We start from the raw sequence: 23,199 nt of genomic DNA on the forward strand, positions 1-23,199 counted from the left end.
ATGTATAACCACCAACTGTTGCTCAGTCACTTGGATTAACTGTGTTGGAAAAATCAACACAGGTTGAAGTGTGTCATTTTAGCTACTTTAACATTACATTTAGATAAATCTAGATATTTGCATGTACTTGACCAAACACATGAAAAATCCAAGAGTGACTATTGTTATCTTTTGATTTTTTTGTGGTCACTTACTAAAATAACAAACCATTAACTTTTGATATACAGTAATGTTAGCTTAAAATTTAATGAACCTTTTTTTAAAACGTATTATAAAAAGCTACAAATGCAGGTGGTATCATGGTGGCAGTTAAAGTCAAGTCATAGGATCAACAGTCCGGGGGACACATTAGCAATCTGTCAGGTTTTCACAAACGTTTCCTAACAAAGCCACAGACAATACCCCAGGAAGATTAGCTTGTCACCTTGGTGGCAGCTGACGGGGATCCTTTTACATAATAAACAATAAGCAATGATGTAGTGTCAGACACAAGAGGCAACAAGCCTAAGTGTCTGCTTGAAGCTAGCTGCACATACACACCAAGTCAAAGAGAATGGCATTAAAAGCAGCATTAAAAACACTTACACCGCCTAGTTTAAAAAAGCATCTTGAGTGGGGGGAGGTTCTCTCTCAGAGATGTTAAGATCCCAACTTTGTCCAATCAGAGGCACAACTCATGTGCCCGGTAGATCTGGCACAATGTGGCTGTTAGTGAGGAAGCTCAAAGCCCGCTTCATTTCCTATATGGCCCCGCCAAGCGACAACCTCCGGTCTGAGGATATGAAACAATGCGGAGGTGCCCAAATCTACTGTTTCTGGAGTGTTGGCTTGAGGCTGGCTGGCTGAAGTACCAGAAGTCACATACACACCAAGCAAAAAAAAGCCATTTTCAAAGCAGAAATTGACCTATTTACAGCCTGGTTCAAAAAACGTATCCAGTCTGAGTCGCTAATTTTACTGTCGGCACCCACCGTACAGGGGGTGAATTTTTTTCTAACTTGGCCGTTCAGGGGATATTAAGATCGCGAGCTCCCCCAATAAGAGGCACAGCTGATGGTCACATGACTAGGGATGGGTACCTTTCACATTTGAAACGATACGGTTCTGATGTGCGGTACCTGGCAATCAGTACCGGTACTCAACGGTACCAATTTTCGGTACTTTTTTGTGTTTATGTGGTAAAAAATATCAATTTGTTTAAGAATAAAACATAAAATTTGTTCAACTTAGCATAGTTATTCTTCAATATACAACCTTGTAATGCTGTGTTTATGTCCAGAATGGAAAATCACCTACCCTTCCACTCTCTCACAATCACAAAGATGTATTAAGGTACCTAAACATCGTACCCTTTGGTTTTACGTGAATCGGTACCCGGTACTTTTGACAGAATTCCGACAGTACCGATAAAAGTACCTAATTCGGTACCCATCCCTACACATGACCAACAACCCTATGGCTGTACCCAAAGCCCTTGCCAGTACCAATATGGGGGCTATAGCTGATGTGCTTCATTTTCCATTTCAGAAACAGACCTTGGCGAGACTACATCCATGTTTTATACAGTTTATGGGCCTTGCCAATGAAAGTCTTCATTACTGTGTTCAGGAACAGATGAGTGACGTCCCAGAGACTACATCAATATATTGTATAGCTCATAGTCACATTTCACCTATTGGTTTCTGAAGAAGCATTAAAAAGAAAATATATTTCTGTCACCAGACTCAACCCAACTTTTGTTAAACTCAGACACAGGCATAGAGGAGGAGCTGCTTTTAGTCCCATGTCTAAAAGCTAAGACCACCTATAACAAATCAACAACAGGCCTGTATTCAAACATAAAAGTCCCAATAAACAACATGAAATAATTCCATGAGAGGTAGGATGCTGTTAGAAATGTTGATGTAAACAAATTTGTGATGGTCTGCAAATCATTTAAAGCCTAATATAGTAAGTTGGCCAACAAATCAAAAGTCAAAAATGAAAAAAAAAACTGTCTAATGAAATAAAGTGTACAAGTTTTATATTTGCTACCAGCAACATGTCCAAACAATACAAACTGTGCAATGCTTACAACAAAAAACAACATAGCAAAGAAGCAGTGCTTTTAAAAGTAAAAGTGGGAAGAGCGAATATGCAAACAAATAGTCCAGCAACTCCAAGGTAATTTGACAAGTGTAAGAATTTTAAAGAAGTGAATATTTCTGGAGAGAGGAAGGAGCTGGCAAAAGCGGTGATAAAAGTCTCCCCTACACCATGCATTAGAGGTAGACCGATATATCGGCCGGCCGATATATCGGCCGGCCGATATATATTTGGACATTTGTCTCTATCAGCCATTGGCCGTATTTTCTTTTAAAAAGCCGATTTTTGATCCGTTGTATAAAATGACGCAATTTTTGATCAGGCACAAAAAAGATGAGCACCTCAAACTTGTGGAACCACTTGGATACATTACATACTTTTGTTCAAATTATATTAATAAGATTAGATTTTTTTTGACATTTTAGGAAGAGTGAGAATGTTTACTACTGCTTGTTACATTGTGTGTTTACTCAGACAAAATATTTCATTGTTTTGAAAGCTGAATAAATGTTCAGAGAACTGGACACGACTTGATGTAATAGATTTCTTTTAGTTGCTCAGAAATTGCTGCGTTTCACAAAAATGTGATAAATATATATTTATTTAACAATCGGCCTGAATATCAAATTGGAAAAATCGGCTATGCATATCGGCATCGGCTGCCCAAATTTGGAAAGCATCGGCATCGGCCCCCAAAAAACCCATATCGGTCTACCTCTACCATGCATGCTTCATTAGCAAGCTAATGAGCAGTTTATCCTCATATTTTTCACAGAATGAGACTCTGTTTTGGCGCTGATTGAGCTGGGCTGTTTGTTAATTGATCTGCAGAAACTGGGAGAACTTCTGGAGCATAGCAGACTTGCCGCCTGCTCACCAAATTGTGTGGTGATAGAGTGGCAGACATGGGATCTTGGAAACAGTTTTCGAGCCACTGCCAGCTGCTGCAGTCTGTCAAAAATAAGAACAATCTGGAACAATTCTGCCCGAGGAAGGAGCTCTCATTTGTATCTCTTTCAGACATCTATTTGTGTCCCTTTGGGGCTTTAATGAGCCATAGGAGGATACAGGATTCTAAGACCCATCAGTTAATACTCACTGTCATGTCTCATCAGTTATGTTAAGTTTGCACCTCTTATACTCCAGTCTTGTCTTTCATGTTTGTCATGTCAGCTCTTAATTTTGTAATTACGTCTCCTCTCTTGTTCCGGGTCGCTTCACTTCCTGCCCTCTAGTTTTCCCCTCATTGTGATTGTAAGCCCTGCCCCTCATTGTTTCCACCTGTCCCCCATTACCTCCTTTAAAAAGTCTGCACCTCACTTTGTCTTGTGCCAGATCTGTGTGTCTCATGTGCCTCAAAATATGTGTCCTGATTCTTTCAAGCTTTTTTCTTCTTTTTTTGTTTTTGGAACTTTGAATATTGAGTATTTTTGCGATTACTTTGTTTAGTATATTCCAGCGTTTCTTTAATTTTTTTTGGTTTTGTTTTACATGTTTGCATTTTTAGCCAAATACAGAACACCTGTTAGTGTCTGATATGTAACAACAACCTGAAATGTACTAAGGACCCAAAATGTAAAAATGTAATTTAAAAATGTAATAAAACCAGAAAAAGAATAACTGGTTGATAATGTAACAACTTTTGACATTTTGGGTAAGTTATTACGCTTTGGGTTTTACTAAATTTTTTAGGGCTCAGCACTTTTGTTACATCTTGGATCAGTTATTTAATTTCAGGCTTTTTAATATTTTGTATGTTACATTTAAGGTCATTGTTACAAAGCGGGCTCAAACAAGTCTACTTAGTCAAAACTGAGAGTCATGCTTTTTTCAGTCTTTTCATGCCAATCTTTGACACTTACATCCTGTTTTCTGTCAAAGAAGAAGAAGAAGAAGAAGAAGAAGGAGGAGGAGGAGGAAGTTTTGTGACTGTTCAGTAACTTGAACTGTCTAGTCTGCAGAACTTTTGTGTGTGAATAAGAAAAAAGACATTTAATTGTAGAAATTTCCAAGCTATACAACAACATAATTCTTAGTTAAGCAGAAGTGTGACACCTGCTATCTCAGGTGATAAATAGATTTTTTTCTAAAAATGAGGAGAGGAAGAAAAATTAATGTGCATGCATAATCATGAAATGCTGCTCTGTCATTTGGATTAACTGTGTTTGGTAAATTAATGCAGATTGAGGTGTACCAGGTGAAACCACTTTATCACTAAAGAACCTTATTTCTGAAACTATAGTCCAGTATCAGTATCAATATGACAGGAAGTAGCTTGTCAGGTTAATTTAGTGATATTTAAAAAGTTTCCACCCAACAGGTCATTGCCCCCTAACCTTACATAGCCTCTCGTGTGTTAGCAGTCTCAGCAAATCACAGATCTTAATAAATACGGTCAGATGCAGCATTTTAAAACTCCGTGGAGACTTTCGAATGAAGACCTGAAGGAAAGCGAATCTGACAGATGTCCTCAACATTTGACGACAACTCAGAAGAGTCCAGAAGAGATCATCAGTACATGATGAGTATTGATGATGGATCAAGAAGAGGAAGACGATCCCAAAGTTTAGGTAGCAAGTTGCGCTTTTATACCTTTTAGTCAGTATGCAGTAGTACAGTGCACAGCATACAAGAGAGAATAAAATGCTTAGTCTCTCATTTTAGAGAAAAGCATAAACATATTTTTACCTATGTTTTTAACTCCACATTGACATTTGGTTCATTTCAGTGTTGTGGATCGGAGCTGCGGCTGTGTGTCTGCTGCTTCTTCTGCTGACAGTGATCTTTGTGGCAAACAGTGAGTACAGTATTCATTCATTGATGAGCATTGTGTAACATTTTTTAATTGATTTCTATTTCGTTGTTTTTTTTTATTTTATTTATTTATTTTTATTTATTTATTTATTTATTTATTTTTTTTTGGGGGGGGGGGGTTCTACTTTACCTCTTGCATTATTAGCACACACGTCTGAAACAAACTGTTTATTCATTCACTCAGTCAACACATGAAAAATCCAGACTGTTCATCTCTTTGCATGATAAGAAATTAAGCTTTTAGCAGAGTTTGTGAGGAGCAGAACCACACCTCGACCTAACCTCTTCCGGTCATAAAACCCTCCCAACCCCCAGCATCCTGTTTGCTCTGACTTCGTAAGCCGAACAAGCAGGTAACAAAAACCAACAAAACGCTAAACTATTGAGAAATCTACATTGCGTGTAGCCTTTTGTTACTTACTGTTCAAGTACCATGGACTTCACAACCCCCTCCGCGTCCAAAGGAGGTCTTTACAGGGACCAGGATGACACCATTGTAACTTGGACACTGTGGGAGAACTCAAGGTCGAACCATCCACGCTGGGGGCCCCGCTCTTAGCCACGGTAAGACCGCCCAGCAAGGGGCAGTGAGCCACCGTACAGTCTCCTCGGTGGTTTGATGTTCCGCCGTGTTTCGTTTCTAAGTCCACCTCCCTCAACACAGAAAAGAGGACGTAGCTCCACGCCGTCGCCGCGGTTCTCCTACCTCTCCTCCTCAGAAACGTCAGCTGCCTCCCGTCAGCCTCCCTGCTTTCAACTGGCAGCGGCTCAGAGCGACATCAAGCTCCTGTCAGATCACCGAATCATCCGCTTTCAACCAAGATATAGAATGGACTGGTGCCACTCTCCAAAAACTTTAATATCCAAGAAAATTGCGTTCTACCGGTACGCCAACAAATAACTTGTCAACAAACTTATGTTGTTCTGCCGCTCACCGGACCGCTTCCCGCCTCTTGTGACGTCATCAAGCAAAACACTGCCGCGCATGAAGAATGCCGCACCTCAGTTAAAGGGACAGTGAGCACACTATATCCAAAAAAAAAAAAAAAAAAACAAGCCAAAAAGAGGACAACACAATCAAAAATGTAGTTCAGGGTGATTCTACTTCTCTTAATAAAAAAAAATAAAGAAAAGAAAAAAGCCATTCTCCTACAGCAGACTGTCTCCCCCAGGGCTGCCTTCCTTTTTTTAACAGCCCCCTCTTTATCATGTTTTTACTAAAGAGCAACAAGCCTTCAAAACAGCCGCCCACCAGCTGTCCCACCTACTCACCTCTCTAGGAAACCCTGACACCAAGATGTCAGCACTTCTGCCATTTACTCCTTGCCTTCAGCATAGCCTGGGCTTACAGCACAGGGACGCCTTTGCCCCCAGGTGGTCTACTCCAGCAATAACAGCAGGTTGCATCAGACAGAGCATCGGGCACTGAGTTGCAACTGCATTCCGTAATTCAACCGAGGGGACATCTGTTATTGTCAGTCTGGGCATCAGACTGACGATTTTAAGTTATCATCCAGCTGTTTTTAACCTAGTTGGCTCCACTCACTTTCACCTTGGCTACAGCCACTCTCCTCATTGGTCAACCTTTATCCTCATGTCACATCATACGCCAATACCCACTAATCTCAACAACAGATCCTTAACAGTATTTACATCAGTCTTGCACTTTTTCTTTTTATGTATTCTTCCTTCACTTAATCAGGCTTGTGCTGATAGAATTGTAGAAGGTTTCGAGGAGAACCCCTCTCAAGGAGGAACAGTTTTCACCTGTTCCAAAGAGCTTACTCTTATAGAGTTTGCTTATTCCTTCCTCTTCCTTTCAGGGATGTTCTTTGTTTCCTATTTCCTGGCCACTGCCAGATATTAGATGGCCATGTCCCTTGTTTTCAATTAAAAACCTTTTCTTGTAGGTCATTGCTCCTATCAGTACCATGTACACTTTGCTTTAAAAGCCGCAACTGTTTCCAGCAGTTTATAGGAGCACCTTTCTGGGACTGTATCGATAATGAGACTTATTGTTGCATTTTTGGCCCGTGCAGCTTTTCTGTGATATCCGTGTGATGTCCCCTCTTATCCTGCCTGCCCCTGCTCTACACCACCTACACCAAGCCACAACTAGCTCTGCCTTTTCTCACTTGTCAACCCTGGCTTCACTAGTTCCTCTGCTCCAGGTGCAGACAGCCTTTTCAGTTATCGTCCCCGCGATAAGTGGCATCGACAAGAAAGGCAGAATCGTCATGCATCAGGCAGGTCATGCCATCTGCAACAATTTTAATGAGTCTGGTTGCATAAATGCTTCTTCCTTCTCAGTCATGCAAGCTGGCAATCTCCCTTCTTGGCCACCTCAATTTTCCCTTTGTGTCTTTCCCCAGGATGGGGTTTAATTTCTCCATCTCCCATTGACTCTTCTGTCCCTTCTCTTGACTCAATTTTTTTCTCAACTGTCCAAGCCAAGCCGAAATGGAATCTCTTTGTAGTTGATCTATCAACCCTTTCAGCTGAGATACATCTGTTTACAGATCACAGTCTTTCTGATGGTTTTGGGGCATTGCTACAATAGAAGATGGTTTGTAGGTAATGGCTACCCATGTGGCAAGACCACATCTCCCTCTCTCAACAAGATCTGCCCTATAGTCGCAGCCACCAAACCACTACATCCATTCTGTTCTTGCTTTGCACACCCCTCCTTCCGTACAACACTTTATTCCTCATTTACTCTTACGTTGATAAACTGTTTAAATGCTATATTGATGTGTGCTTCTTGTTTATGAATGTATGATAAACTGCAAGAGAGCTTCCAAAGCAGTGTCACTTCTACAACCGAAGCAGTTCATATCGCTGGAGGCAGTTCATCTCTTAGTGACAGGTATACTTTGTAAAGAGGGAGTTCTTTTAAAAAAATATCATTTAAATGACTTTTTTTCTGTTTAAGATACCAGTGCTATCAACCAGTGGGACACCAAATATGAATACCTGATGTATAACCTTACCAAGGATAGGGATGCTTTAAAAGATGAACGGGAGGCTCTGAAACACGAGAAAGAAGCTCTTGAAGAAGAGCATGACCAACTGAAGACTCACCACAGTAACCTATCAGGAGAAAGAGACACTCTCAGAAACGGACAAGAAGCTCTGAGGAATGAGGGCAATGCTCTTAAAAAGGAGCTTCAAGCTTTGAAAGCTGAACAAGATGGACTAAAGACTAACTACAGTAGCATGACCCAAAACAGAGATTTTCTCAGAGATGAGCGAGACGTTCTGATCACAAAGCTGGGTTCAATGCAAGATGAGAGAGACCATCTGAAGAACTTATCCCTCACTTTGACTAAAGATATAAATGCTTTGAGTGATGAACGAGACGCCGTGCGAGATGAACGAGACCAAGCAAAGGCTTACTCCAGCAGCCTGACCAAAGAAAAACAAACCCTGAGGGAGGAGCGAGATGCTCTACGAGGTGAGAGAGACCAGCTAAAGAGTCAGTTCAGTATCCTGAAGAGAAATATGGATGCTCTGCAGAACCAGTACAACAATGTTACTGCAAGTCGAAATCAGCTCCAACAGGAAGTCAATAATCTTAGGGTCCAACTCACAGGTAAGAGCTTGATTTTAGCAGCAAATTCATAATTATTTTATCGTTTTACTTGCAATGGATTCAGAGCTGAAATTAAATATGTTTCTGAAAACAAAGTATTTTATTGAATGCACCACTGATTGTGTTTAAAACTACTCTATTCAACATGGAATCAGACAATGAGGTTAGCTTGTTAATCAAAATAAATGACATCTTAAAGATAGGTGAATATTTATGATGTGATCATGTGATTTGTGCATTTTAAGTAAAAGATCATTTAGCTCTGGTTATTTTATTATGCTGGGGCTATGAAACACATTAAAGTTTCATTTACGTGTCGTCAAATAGTAGCGTTGGTCAATGGTAGAGTTTGACCAGGGTATGTTGCCTTGGTATTCAGGTTTACACTATGCGTTCTACAAATGAGTTATGTCAGACCTTTTAGCATTTCACAATACCTTCATATCTTGTTGCAAATATTCCTCATTGATCTGGATGTTTCATATGTGCTCTGAGAGTGCCCAACCTTTGAATCTATCTTGAGCTGTTGTCATACATGTACACCTTTGATGCAGTAAAATCAGACTTAAAGCTTGTTTTTAGACCACCTAAACTCACTGCTGTATTTAAATTTCTCTCAAGCTAAAACTTGCCACCATGGATGGACCAGGTTCAACGACAAGTGCTACTATTTCTCTCCCAGTGAAGTGAAAAAAACATGGGATGAGAGCAGACAGGATTGTCAATCCAGAGGTGGGGACCTGGCCAAGCCAAAAGCGAGAGTCGAACTGACTTTTGTCAGTAGAAGTAACACGTTCACCTGGATCGGTCTGTCTGATAGGTTGCAAGAGGGCAAGTGGAAGTGGGTAGATGGGACTGACCTGAAGAGCCAGGGATTCTGGAAACAAGGGGAACCCAATAACGCTAATTCAAATGAGGACTGTGCTGAGGTTGCGAAGGATGAGGGGAAGTTAAATGATGTGCCTTGTAGTGCAAAATTTCCATGGGTGTGTGAGGCCTAAGGTCCAATTGACAGCAAATGTGTTTTGATCAGGCTTTGCTTTTTTCTTTTTTTTTTACATATCCTACAGAGCCGTACAAATTACACTGTATCATTGTATAATTTTCATTAATCATCTTAACATTCTGTGATGAATAATAAGTGGCTCAATGTAACTTCTTCTTTATGTTTTAAAAGCTTTTTTTCAGCTGATTTAAGAAAAAGAATAACATTAAAAGCATGAATGAAGATCTATTTTTGTTTCAGTTTCATTATTTAATTATTGCAAACTCGTACAATACAAATACAAACAAGATTTAACTCTGGCAACTGCAGATGAGAATGTGGATGCCAAAGACCCCATGCTGTGCGTGGTAAGCAGTATTTGACAAGTTACAACAACCATAACACTTTATGTTTTACGTTTATTTAGAACTGTATTGATCATGAAAACGTCAAAACATTAAAAAAATGTTACTTTGAAATCCATTTTAAATGTAGGAATATGTTTTTGCCAAAATATGTTTTAATTTTGTTTGAAAATTTATTCTGTATACCAATATTAAATGCAGCTAACCTTTGCAAAAGCAATCAGGAAGAAAAAGTCTGCAATAAAAGAATATTGGATAAGCATATAATACGTAAAGACTGAGGTCTGCATGTTGTAATGAGTTATGTACGGGCCACAAATATTAAGTTATATAAAACGTTGCACACTCAACAGGAAACAATGTGATAAACATAAGTATTGAAGTATATAGATTAATCTAAAATATTACAATTTCTGGAGTCTCAAATTTTGACATTCCAGCCAATGCAACCAGGAAAAAGTAGCTATACTGAGCTAACATCAGTATTTGAGTGTGAACCACATGTGATTTAGTGACATAAGACAACTTAACAGAGTCTGTAAGACTTCCCCTTTCTGTATCATCTAGTGATCATTAGTGTTAATGATTAGTTGAAAAGCCTGACTTGTCTCTTAATAACATATTCGATGATTGATGTGGAAAAGAATCCAAAGTTCATTTTCCCACAGATGTTCAGGGTTTACTTGAGGTTATTCAGGAATTATGACTTCTCATGTTTAGTTTCAGGAACAGAGAGTGTTTCTCTTCTATCCTGATGAATGACACATGTACCTACGCTACTGACTCCACATGTCAGGACATGTTTTATTCGCGCTGTGTAAGTGGTTCTCACCATGCAAGAGTGGAGGTTGTGTAATTTCCTATGTTGTGTTTTTTTTTTCTGTGCAGTATCTAATGAATGTCAATCTGTGCTGGAAGAGATAGGCTCCTCTGCTGCTATTCCTGAGGGTACTATATTTCAGTGTTCACATCCTGTTTTTGAGTATAGGAAAGTAAAGCAGACAGTTTATGCTGACTGTCCTGAAACATGGGCTGTGTTGGGCGCCAGCTTTTAAGGCTCTGTCCACAGTAGTCTTTTGTTTTGTTTTGACCTTCTATTTCTGATAGTGTGCAAAAAGAAATCGAAGGGAGGAGTTGTAATAAGATATAACCTGAAGCTACCCAATACAACCCTAAACGTGTTAGGTCACAACAAATCAGTAAAATTGCAGCTTAAAAACTCTTACACCTAGACTACACTTCACTAAATTGACATCAAATCGAAAAAAGGCAAAAGCTATGACAAATCTTCATTCAGTAATGGACATAAAGATGGGGAGAAAAATCAGTTTTGAGCTTGGAGAGAAAACAGCAAAATAACTGATACTACCCTTTTCAAGGCATGTGTACGAATTTGTCTCATGGGACATCTGTGGCTCTGTACCAGGGTCAGACATCTGTCAGTCCAATGGATGATGGTTTAATCCTGGCTTCTATGGGCACAAAACGCCCTGTCAGTCTTATCTTATATAAATCCTTGGCTGTTGTGTAAAATGTGATAGTTATAAATTATACTAAAGAAAATATAAATGTATTTTAGTTGTTAAATCAGTAAATTGAATCATATCATTTCATTATTTATATATGGATAAAGATAAAGTTGAAGAAGTTGTTTGGGAAGAAACTTAAATTAGTAGAAATATAAAAGAATGTATTTTTAAAAATGATACATAATTTAACCACAGTTTGTTTCAGAAATGCAATGTAAAATTTATGTAAAACTCAGAGACGCACTGTATCATAAAGAGACTCCACCCAAACACAAACATAACATGTCTCAACATGAATTTGCAGAACCAGCAAAAAACGCATCCCAATAAAAACAGCCTTATGCAACAATTGAAACCCTGTGTCAGAGTGAAGTCTGGAAGGGTGGAAGGCGCTACTTCTTTGACAGATGTCTTCAACATTTAGCAGAAGATCAGGGGAGTTTGGAGGAGATACTCGGTATCTGATGACTATTGATGATGGATCAAAAAGCGGGAGGAGGTCTCCAAGTTCAGGTAAGACAATAAACTTAAGATATTTTAAACAACTACCAGAAGAACAACCAGTGCATTCACTGTGACAGAAAATGAACCTGTAGTTATTAAACAAAATGAGGTGAATGGAATAATGATAAGACAGTAAGAGAAAGGGTTAAACAGGGATCATCTAACACATATTCCAATCCATCCCTGTGTTTTTGGTTTTCATGGCCCATGCATTTTATTTCTTCTCCAGTGTGGTGGATTGGAACTTCTGTTGTGTGTCTGGTGCTTCTTCTGCTGTCTGTGATACTGGTGGCTCAAAGTGAGTACAGCTGTTGCATGGTAATTTGATATTTTCAGAAGTCAAAATGATCAGCACAAAAGTGCAGAATTCAGAGTTTTATTTTTTCCAATTATGAACTCTAAGAGAGTTTCCAGAGCTTTTTTTTATTATTATTTCCTAGAACATTTTAAAACAATCACTTTGTAACATTTTTTTAGACTGTCACACAGAAAACTCAAGTGAGTGTGCTCATGAAGACTCATGTTTTTATTTTTCAATTCTCAATGATTTCTGTCACAGATACCAGTGCAATCAACCGTTGGGACACAAAGTATGAAAATCTGATTCGCAACCTAACAACCACAAGAGACAAGCCAGATGAGCCAGATCAACAGAAGTTAAGATCCAGCAGCCTGACTCAAGACAGAGATGCTCTGAAAGAGGAAAGAGATTCAGTGAGAAAAGAACTTGAGGCTCTGATGGAGGAACGGCAGGCTCTAAAAAGTGAGAGACACCAACTGGGGAACTACTCGGGTGACCTACTCAAAGACAGAAATGCCCTGAAGGATGAGCGTGAAGCTCTGAGAAATGAGCGAGCGACTCTTAAGGATGAACGGGACCAACTGAAGATTTTCTTCAGCAACCTGACCAGACTTAAAGTTGTCCACAAGGAAGATCCGATTCAGAAGCAGGATGCTTGTAGAGATGAGCGAGAGGCTCTGACGGCTCAGCTAGACCTGCTGAAACTTCAAACACTCAACTTGACCACAGGCAGAGACACTATGAGAGATGAGATGGATGGGATAATAAGGGAGCGAGACTCTCTGAAGATGCGCAACAAAAACCTGTCAGAATCATTAAATGATCTGCGGGCCCAGTACAACAGAGTGCTTGGACAACGCGATAGGTTTCAAGAAGAGATCAACATCCTCTCAGCCAATCAGACAGGTGAGAAATGCACTTCAATTCCAAGAGAGTCAGTTGTACTGTAGAAAACTTTTGTCATTAAACTAAGATTATATTTCATGTGACGACATATGCAATGTGAGCTGAGGTTAAACTCTCTGCAGGTGTTTTTATTTCAAGAAATGTATGGCTTGGTTATTGATGAATCTGGCTTGTCAGTAAAATTGACTTTAGTCTTTTCAATGTCAACTGGTAATAAAAAAAAAGTGCATGGTTGAGGTGGCTGCCATGTACCTCAACAACATGTCCCTAGAGCAGAGATTATTGCCAATATCCTCATGCTTTTGATACTCTAGCCTTTTTTAGCTTTGCTAAATAACACAATTTATATAGTCTGACAACATTTGAATACTATTTTTCAACTGCTTTACATAAACTTAAAAAAAAAAATTATAGAGAAAATCACAAGCAAAGCACCCAAGAATGGTTAAGTTAGATTGTTTATTTTCATTCAATCCTCATCATGTGGTAAAAATGAGAACTGTGATATTTATAATACTGCTTGGGGAACTGAAAAAATGTTAATGCTAGCATTTCCCACTAACCAGTAACACTGATCACCACTGATGACACAGGATGAAAAGCCACCTTTGTGAAATCTTGACCAAAATCTTTTTAATGTATATTCAATCGTTTTATGTAATAATGGAATACACTTTTCAAACCTGATTTGAAGCTCTAAAATCTCCATTTCCCCCCCAGGTAAAGTTTGCCTCTCAGGATGGACCCTGTTCAACAACAAGTGCTATTTTTTCTCTCGAGGCGGGCTTTCTAAATCCTGGGAGGAAAGCCAAGCGGACTGTCAGTCAAGAGGAGGGGATCTTGCAATGCCAAAAACAAAAGCTGAGCTAACATTTGTCAGCAAAGGTAACACCTATACCTGGATTGGTCTCACTGACAAGGCACATGAGGGCAAGTGGCAGTGGGTGGATGGGACTGACTTGGAAAACACAGGGTTTTGGAAAAAGGGGGAACCAAATAATACTGGAAATGAGGATTGTGCAGAAGTTTCTCGTAGTGAAGTGAAACTGAATGATGCACCTTGTAGTAACGAATTTTCATGGGCATGTGAGATTTAAGGTCTTCCCATGTTGTGACGTATACTACTGTAACAGCCTACCACCCCATTCCCCTATCCCTCAAAAGAGTTCATGCATTTACTCTTTAAACTGTGCCAAAATTTAAAAAAGAATACATAAATGAATAAATGTGTATTAAAAATATTCCTTGATAATTTTTTGAGGTGATCTACCTTTTTCTCTGAAAAAATGTTTCGATGTGTTTAAAACACTGAGTTGTTTGTTTTCTTGTCGTAATCAAAGTGGAGATGTATTGTTCAAGATAACGCAGAATGAGTGCCTTTAAGCTCTCACTTCATACTTGTCCTATGGCGCATTGTAAATAAATCACAGCTAAAGGCACAATGCAGTGTTGTATTTTTTTCTGTTTTCTCCCACTGATATAAAAATAAATAATAAACTTACATAACAGAACAATGGATTGACAGGTTTTAATGATTGTTTCTACACATCACCTAGCAGAGCTTAAAGACTGAGGGATTAAAACTGAATTAGCTGTATGTGTAACCAATTCTTTACGCATGAAAAGTTCTTCCCTAAAAGTTTTCCCTGTACAAGATCTGAAGTTAAACTGTGCTGTTGTTTTTTATCAGCAATAGTTTTTCATAATGTTGGTGGGATACAGGTAATTATAGGGTCTAAACAAACTCTGACTCTCAGCCACACAAGTGAACTCAGCCTGACAGCCTTTCAGAGGTTATATCAACATTGTTTCACATAAACCAAGCCCTGGCTACACATTAACCATGACTAATCACTACAAACTGCTCTCGCTCCGGCAGCACAGTCCTTTACCATTTGGTCAAAAACCCTGCCTGGAAACAGTTATATTGTTCTGCTGTTTGAGAACCAATATTATGTTAAATGTTTCTGTGTCTGTTGGAAAAATCAGTTCTCATCTCTCTTTAGTGGTTAAAGTAATACTAAAACAAATATTTACTTCCCAACTGCATGACTCCTGCATTGGGAAGGTTAACCACTGTACACACTATTGTTTCTTAGCTTCCTATGTCTTTTCAAACAGTGTTAAAGAAATCAATTGGTTATAGGAATGTCTTGACATTCCATACTTACTAAATAGAGACATGACCGTTTGTGTGTAATTGAATGTGAAGTTCTCAAGAAATGACAGTTTGGGTGTGGAGATTATAATAGTCAGCTACCAATAAAGTATGTTACATCATCGTAAACACACCTTAATGCCTTTTATGACATACCCAACATTTTCTGATAGCCACCTCATGTGAGGCTAACGGCAGATTTACCCTGAAAAATCCATCTGTTAATATTAATTTACATACAAATAGTAATTCCGATAAAAACATGTTATGAGATGATATTTATTCATTATATGAACATTCGTATTGCTCTCAGTCAAAGGCTCCAACTCATCTCTTTGGACTAATTGTTCAAAGATGGTGCATGTTGTTCGCGAGTGAAACAGTTTTTTAACATCTATATTCTAGGTGACTGGACTCAGCTTAGTTTCACTTACAGAATAGAACTACTATAAAAAACCTTTTGTGTGTGTGTTTTGTTAGTTTCACGCATTTCACGCAACGTCTACAAAACTCAGTGTCTGAGTTTTGGTGCTTCCGCGATGTCCTTGAATGTACCACAGGTTTCCAGGGAGTGGCGCGTGCACCTGTCCGACCTGTTTTGGGGGACACACGACTCCCGAGGAATTTCCCCCGCTGCTCCCGTCCTTTGTTTAACGGCGTCGTTTTTTTCTCAGTGGGAGAGTCACAGAGGGTGAGAGTCAGAGGAAAGAGGGGGAGACAGAGAGAAGAGAGAGGGGGATATAGAGATGTCGGAACCAGCCGCTGATCCCGCTGCCACCTCTTTCCCAGCGCCAACTATTTCTCTACCTTTGGGACTGGAAGTCCTGAGAACTTACTCTGGAGCGCTTGTCTGTTTAGAAATAGTAAGGCTTTTTATTAATTAACGACATTTGATGGTTTTCGTTTGGCAATGACTTTCTTTGTGCTTCTGTATACACCTTGCACGATAAATTTTACTGTATTAATAATTAATTCCTTGGTAGACTTTAAACTGCTGCTGTTCGGTATTTCACAGTAGCTTTCGTCGTCACTGTGATTGCCTGAGGCAGGGTATATTGCGTTTGACAGCAAAGCAAGGGCAAATGTGGCCTCAGGCAAAAGGCTATCTAAACACCTGCTACATGCATAAGTGAGAACTATAACGATTATTTAGAAAATTCTATCCTGTAATGATGCATAAAAAGTTAGCGTACAATCTATCGTTGCTTCTACATGCTAACTCCTTGTTTGACTGTATTTGACTGCTTATCTCGGAGCTGTTTGCTGTTGAAGGCCTGCATTGATAGGCCCTGACATGAAAACACATTTAAATGCCTGAATCCAATGTTGGGGCTACTGTCCCATTTTTTAAAAAACTTTTATCTTTATCAGCCTAAACAGTTGTACTTTTATATAATAATGGTTCAATATGTGACCAAAATGATTTAAATACTTTTTTTGTCTGACCTCAGAATAAAAAGTGTAACTTAAAACTCATTGTCAGCAAAAACTGCTGTATGAAGGCATCTTGGTTACAGCTGGAGAAAAAAATATATATTAAGAATGAATCAATGCAATGTATGACATAAGTTTAAGTTTTAATGCAAACATTCCTCACATTTAGGGATGCATCAGTCATGTTAGACTAGTGTTTCTTTATCAAACTCAGTAAGATAGGTAAAGATAGGGTTCATGGCTTTGGGCCTGACTTTTTAGCACAAGAACTATTTCTTGAAAACGGAAATATTTCAGCCACATAATCATCGTTATTTTCAGATCTTAATTAATGGCAAAAACAGAGCTAAGGACAAGATTATTTAATATTTCTAACAGAATGTGACAATGAAACCTGCGTAGTTCATAGTTAAGTTCATAACTTAATCAACAATATAATTATTGTTTTTTAAAAATATTTCAGCTGTTTGGTGGCCTGGTATGGATCCTGGTGGCCTCCTCCAATGTGCCTGTGCCCTTGCTACAGGGCTGGGTGATGTTTGTCTCTGTAACCGCCTTCTTCCTCTCCTCTGCATACCTCACACTCCTCGTCACCGGCCTGGCTGACCGCATCAACACTAACTGGAACTTTGTGGTAAGTTGTTGATAAATGATATGATCGCTTGACTTACCCGACAACCCATCTATCTGTCTCTCTCATCCGTTCTTTTCATCTCTTTGTCTAGCTTGCTCAGTCTGGAATATAAAAAATAGAAATGCTCTGTCATCCAGGTAGAAGTCTAAAGGTACATTTAGATGGCTGATGTTTGGTACATGAGAAGCCAGAGATGGATCAGAAACAAATGTAAACACAATGTGCTATAAAAATCACAATTCACTTGGTTTATGTACACATGAGTCATATAACTTAAGTCTAATACCATATACAACAACTGGTCTTGGGTCTCTCTTTGGATATCTATTTGGATACCAACCTTATCTAGCCCACAGTATTTCTTCCTGCATATGACAAGTGAGTGATTGTTCGTTGATATGACTCCTAGAGATTACATGACTAAAAGGGGGTTTGTATGGTGTCTATTACGTAAGTTTTCTATGAGGAACAAAAAGGAACTTCTCCAAATGTAGAAACGCACACTTAAAGAAGACATTTGGAGTGAATGCATCTTTAAATGACTCACAGCATTGTAAGAGCAAACAGATTTTCTTATGTAACACATCATCTTCTATCATGATTCAAAACAAGCAATAACTAGAGTTGCAAGAAGTTACAAAATGAGTGTGTATAGGCTACAAAGTGAGGCAACTTATTTATTTGGTGACCATCTTGAAGGATCTTGAAAGGATGCTACTTCATCAAATAAAAGCATTTAGACTCCTCAGCTCACCTCGAAACGATTCAAATATTTTAACAAGTTAATCTAAAACGGTAGCTTCGAAGACTTTTAACACTCAAGATGTTTGAAACTTGCAAAAAGATGCTGAACTCAGTTCTCCTTTGAAGTCTTCTGAAAAATATAGTTAACTTGGACAAAATTTTGACCCAACTGGGCCTGGTGCTGGGGTTACACACGCATGTAAGCAGACAACTGAGGCTGAGGTCCCTTTCCCGTGTGTTCTTCCCCCACTCTCTCTCTCAGTTTTCTGCCATACCCACTGTCCTGTCCTTTACCAATAAATGTGTAAAAGACCCCAAAGTGTAACTTTGAAATTAAAAATTAAAAACGAGATGCAGTTGATAGTCATTGCATTCATTACATTAACCATAGAAATGTATAGTCTGTATAATATGTACCTAATTAGTGCGTCCCAAATCGCATACTTCCATACTCAAATACTCAAAATTTTGAGTATACTGCGTCAAAATGAAAAACAGTATGCATAGTATGCGAAAAATGAGGATGCAAAAGTACCAGGATGATGTACTCAAATCGGCCCGGATTTTGAGTATGCAGCTGTGGACACTTAATGCACTCATTTTCTCCTCTTGCAGCAATGTATAAATGTAAGCTATTGATGTTGTTTTTTACACGTGTTGTTTCCACCAAGCACCATCAGCTGTTGACATTGTGTATGTGGTGTAACTTGTTTTTGTTTGTTTTGTTCCGCGAATGATAGGCTATGCCAGTGTTTCTCAAATCTGGTCCTGGGGACCTCCTGCCCTGCATGTTTTTTATGTTCCCAACTCCAACACACCTGATTCAAATGAATGGCTCGTTATCAAGCTCTGCTGGAGCCTGATAACGAGCCATTCATTTGAATCAGGTGTGTTGGGTAACATCTAAAACATGCAGGGCAGGAGGTCCCCAGGACCAGGATTGAGAAACACTGGGCTATGCTAATGCTAGTTGAGCTAACAGCTATCTCGAATGCTAAAGCTTGTTGGGCTAACAGTTACCGGGGCCCTAGCATTACCCAGTGAACCAGGCAAATATAATAACAAGCGGGTTAGACCCTGCACAGTGAGTACGTGACCAGAAGCACCACTCAGACATGGAAGCCGGTCACAATTAGATGTAGAAGAAGAAGAGGTCGACGTCATGTCGTCATTCCCGGTAAGTACGGCGCTTGGCAGTATGCAATTTGAGACAGCACTACACCCTCAAAATTTGCGCACTAAGCCAGTGAGTATGTAGTATGCATAGTACACTCAATTTGAAAATTTTGAGTACACAGTATGGAAGTATGCGATTTGAGACACACTAAATGTCTCTGACATCATCTAGTGTTTTTTAAAGGGGAGTTTAGAGCCTATCATTGGCTGCCACTATACTGAAAAGGCAAACTTACAAGAGGCAAAAAGGTGAAGCTGAAGTAGGACCTCACCATCTTATCAACAGCTTAAGCCGGCTTGTGAGTCAAATCAGTTATGTCCCCAATAAATTGAAACTTTGGATTTAACATCTTGAAAATTCACGAGTTATAAAAAATTGCCCTGAACAGTGTTTCAACAGAAGTATAAACAATAGAAGTTGATCCTTGGTCAATCCCCACAAGTCAGACTGCATGTTATTTACGGATGCATAGACAACATGTCATTGCCCTGCAAACTCAGTGTCCCGTCACTCAAACACTGCCAAGAGTTTGATGGAAAGGAAGCAGCATTGGGGTAGCATGTGTTGAGGGACCTTTGATAAAGACTCCATTGAGTGTTCTTAATTTCATCTTACAGTTTCTGTGTTTGTTATGCAGACATCAGCTGGTAGTAACAGGTGACCACAATCAGAATCTCAACATTGGTAATTTCATAGTCTTTTATAGCATAGCATTATAGTATAGTTCACCACTTCATTTTTTTTTAGAAATGCACTCTTGCTCCTGCATGCTGTTTCATAAAGTACAGCATGAAATCCCCACAAAAGAAATTCTTTGACTAATGATATTAACTGCAGCAATGCTATCAGAATGTGACTATGTCCCATGTCCCTGTGTCGTGTCTTTATTTTGATTCTGTGTGAAGTCTGGGCTCTCAGACAGAGCCCTCCTTGCCTCAGGCTCCAGGCTCTGCTCCCAGGAGTAGCCAGGCGTGTGAGGTTGTTTGTTTTCAGCCGAACAATGAGTGACATGGATGATGAGCTCACACTGCAGCACAACAAAGGCCAGCCTGTAGTCCTGGCCGGCTCGCACAGTCGACAACACAAACTCTCATTAACCTTCCTCACTTTCTGGGACGGCCCCTCTCTCCCTCTGTTTCTTAAATCCCTTTTTTCATCTTTGCTTTCAGCCTTTGGATCAATCTTTTCTTTGTATCAAATCTCACTGTTGACTATTTTTTTTACCAACTTATCTCTCTTTTTTTTAATTTTTGAAGTTTTAACCATTTTGAGCAGCCTGGTGTGTCCTATGAAGTGCAGGTACCTGCAGTGACTGGTACACTTTGTTAACCAAAAGTTGTCTTGCAAGTTTACAGGGGAAAAAAAAAACAAATTTGAAAATGCAAATGTCTGTGCCTGTCTACAGTTAGAGCCTGAAATTCTCAAACTTATTTTTACTGTTTGTCATCCCCTTCTCTTTATTTTCCCAGGATGTGTTTTACCATTTTTTGGCTGTGCTTTTCTACTTTGCTGCCTTTGTGTTGGAGGCAGCAACTACAGCAGCTAATGGAGGGGCCCACATCAACCCACTGCCTAACAGCACTGAAACTATCCTGTGTATTACCTACCCTCGGGGCAATGTATTCACAGTTCTGACTGACCACCAGTACAGTATTAATGTGGCAGCCACGGTGAGTGCTGTAGATGATTACATTACACAATTTGAATCAATATCAGCATGGCACATCCACAGTAATAGCTGAAAAAAACAAGCCGATGTGACAAATCTATGCTGACTATGACTGAGGGAGGAAAGTTTCTAAAGTGGTAAATAGAAAAATGAAACTCAATACATTTTGCATACACTATTTGAAAGCATGAAGCACACAGACTAATCAACAAAAAGCAAATATGCATTGGATATTGTGCTGTTAAGAAAGAAACCTGGAGTCACAGACTATATCTGCAGTCTTTGGGGAAATTAAAAGCATTTTTACATCAGTAGAACGAGGTAAAGACACATTTTCTGTTCTGGAATTTTTATTCAGTACTAGTTATGAGAAAGCACATTTTTGGAGATTTGCAAAAGGTAGGAGAGGTCTTCATGCACAAATGTCAACCATTTGAAAGAATTAACTCTGTAGGCTCCTGAAAGAAAGCTAAGCTAGCTGCTATCAATCGCAGCAAACTTATAAATTTAATACAGGACTGCATACATCAGCAACCAGATTGTTCTAACCATTTTGCCTTCTCTCTTTTTGTCTTCATGCCCAAGATATTTGCATTTCTGGTGACACTTTGCTACGGCTGCAGTATGGTGATGGGCTTCAAGAGATGGAGGATGTAACCAAGAAAAGAAGAACAAACTAGTTTTTATAACTGCTTTATAACATGAATGAAACCATTCAGAGCTCCATAAGAGCACTACTTTTTGTTTGGTTCAGGGAAAAAAGATGAAACATTTCAGGTCCAATCTGGACTTTTGAAGGTATTTTAATAACAGGGTAAAGTAACTGAACTATGTCCAGGTGTAACCAGCTCCAAATGAAGTTTATTCTGTGCTGCTTGATTTTACTGTTCAAAGCTCTCCTTCACCTCTCCAGAAAAGATCTACAAGGGAGGTGGAGAAAAGTTGTAATTGAAACTTGTGTATGATAAAACACTTCAAGCTGTATGGTGGTTTTGCAAGATATGTGGTTTCGTGTGAGCACCCACTTTGCTAATCATAAAAATATTGCCTAATTTCCTGAGTAACATCCTCACAGGAGGAAATATTTCCCATTTTCAAAACCACACAACTGTGCCTACGCCTGCTGCTAGTAAGTTATGTAAAACAAATTATGTTGATGGTGGACGTTTTTACTGTCCTCCAGTTACCTTGGTGCCAAGGAGCAGTAACGTCACTCTTGATTTAACGTAAGTTTTGTAACACTTTTATGTTGGCACTATTTAAATATGGATTTGGTATTTAAATTGCAAAGTTTTTGTTTTGAGTACTTTGTCAGAATTATTCTGGTTATCCAGTATGTTTTCCTTCACAGTTCACAGGTAATGTACTTTTTCAATCCCCTTCAGGTACCAGTATCAAAGTTCTACCGAAAGCACGGTCCTACTTAGTTCACTGCAGTTGCAACTATTACAGTGAAAATTTAGACATCTGACCATTAGAACTGACATTCTGAGGTCTGTTCCCATGACAGACATAAAAAGCCAACAACAGTCATTTTACATCTAAAAGTAGCTTTTTTGTTTAAAAAGTGATTTTATTTACTGATTGATCTTGAATTTATTCATAGAAGTATGTTTTCTAGTTTTTAACATGTATTATGTTTATGTACCATAAAATTGTAAAACAGAAACCCAACACTAATTTCTTATGTAATATGTGATGTATTAGTCTGAAGTGTACTGTATTCCTTTAAATCACCAGGCCACCAAAATAGTAATAATTTCTAGTAGCTTGCAGTGGAATGTATGTCCTTGAAATCTGCTGTTTTTGGAAGTAAAAATGTGTTGTCAAACTACAGAAATAAAAGTTTAAAAATTTCATGGTTGTATCATTAAGGAATAAATTGTACTTTGTGGTACTGTCTTCTCATGCTCTACCACTTGATGTCGCCAGAGTTCATTGAAGTTAAAGCCTAAGACTAAAAACAACAATATATTTCTCATGGTCTTTTTGCAGAAGCTTCCGTTGCAGGGGTTACATGTACAACACATTTAATACAGTCTCTATTTACATAGATACTTACCTTGAGCTCGAATTTACCTAAGGGTATAGGATGAAAGCTTTTAGATGATTAATAAACCAGGTTTGGGAGCTTTTAGGCTAATTCAAGTCAAAACATTATTGACAATGTGCACTACTTTTGACGTTGCCATTAAGAGCATGTACTTTCATCAGTAGTTGGTATTCAAATGTATGCAATATTACTGGTCTGTGTGGAATAAAATACATAATCATAAAATAATGATCATACCTATAGAGATTG

General features: G+C 38.9%; 2 protein-coding genes across 2 annotated transcripts; both read left to right on the forward strand.

The window, feature by feature from the left end:
* The first annotated feature begins 5,190 nt into the window (after positions 1-5,190).
* Positions 5,191-14,292, forward strand: LOC141800601 (uncharacterized). Its single transcript, XM_074683263.1, has 8 exons — positions 5,191-5,463; positions 7,832-8,491; positions 9,113-9,481; positions 10,730-10,789; positions 11,773-11,883; positions 12,104-12,172; positions 12,434-13,081; positions 13,802-14,292. Exons 2-8 carry the CDS (start codon positions 7,876-7,878, stop codon positions 14,176-14,178), a joined length of 2,250 nt encoding a protein of 749 aa, XP_074539364.1. The 5' UTR covers positions 5,191-5,463; positions 7,832-7,875; the 3' UTR covers positions 14,179-14,292.
* Positions 14,293-15,851: 1,559 nt separating this feature from the next.
* Positions 15,852-22,754, forward strand: mal2 (mal, T cell differentiation protein 2). The gene is made up of 4 exons (XM_074682556.1): positions 15,852-16,102; positions 17,137-17,307; positions 20,698-20,898; positions 21,483-22,754. Exons 1-4 carry the CDS (start codon positions 15,986-15,988, stop codon positions 21,552-21,554), a joined length of 561 nt encoding a protein of 186 aa, XP_074538657.1. The 5' UTR covers positions 15,852-15,985; the 3' UTR covers positions 21,555-22,754.
* Positions 22,755-23,199: the final 445 nt, after the last annotated feature.

This window comes from Halichoeres trimaculatus, unplaced genomic scaffold, assembly GCF_033239565.1.
Source record: "Halichoeres trimaculatus isolate MK-OKI-2021-1 unplaced genomic scaffold, fHalTri1.1 fHalTri1_scaffold_12, whole genome shotgun sequence".
Taxonomy (NCBI): Eukaryota; Metazoa; Chordata; class Actinopteri; order Labriformes; family Labridae; genus Halichoeres; species Halichoeres trimaculatus.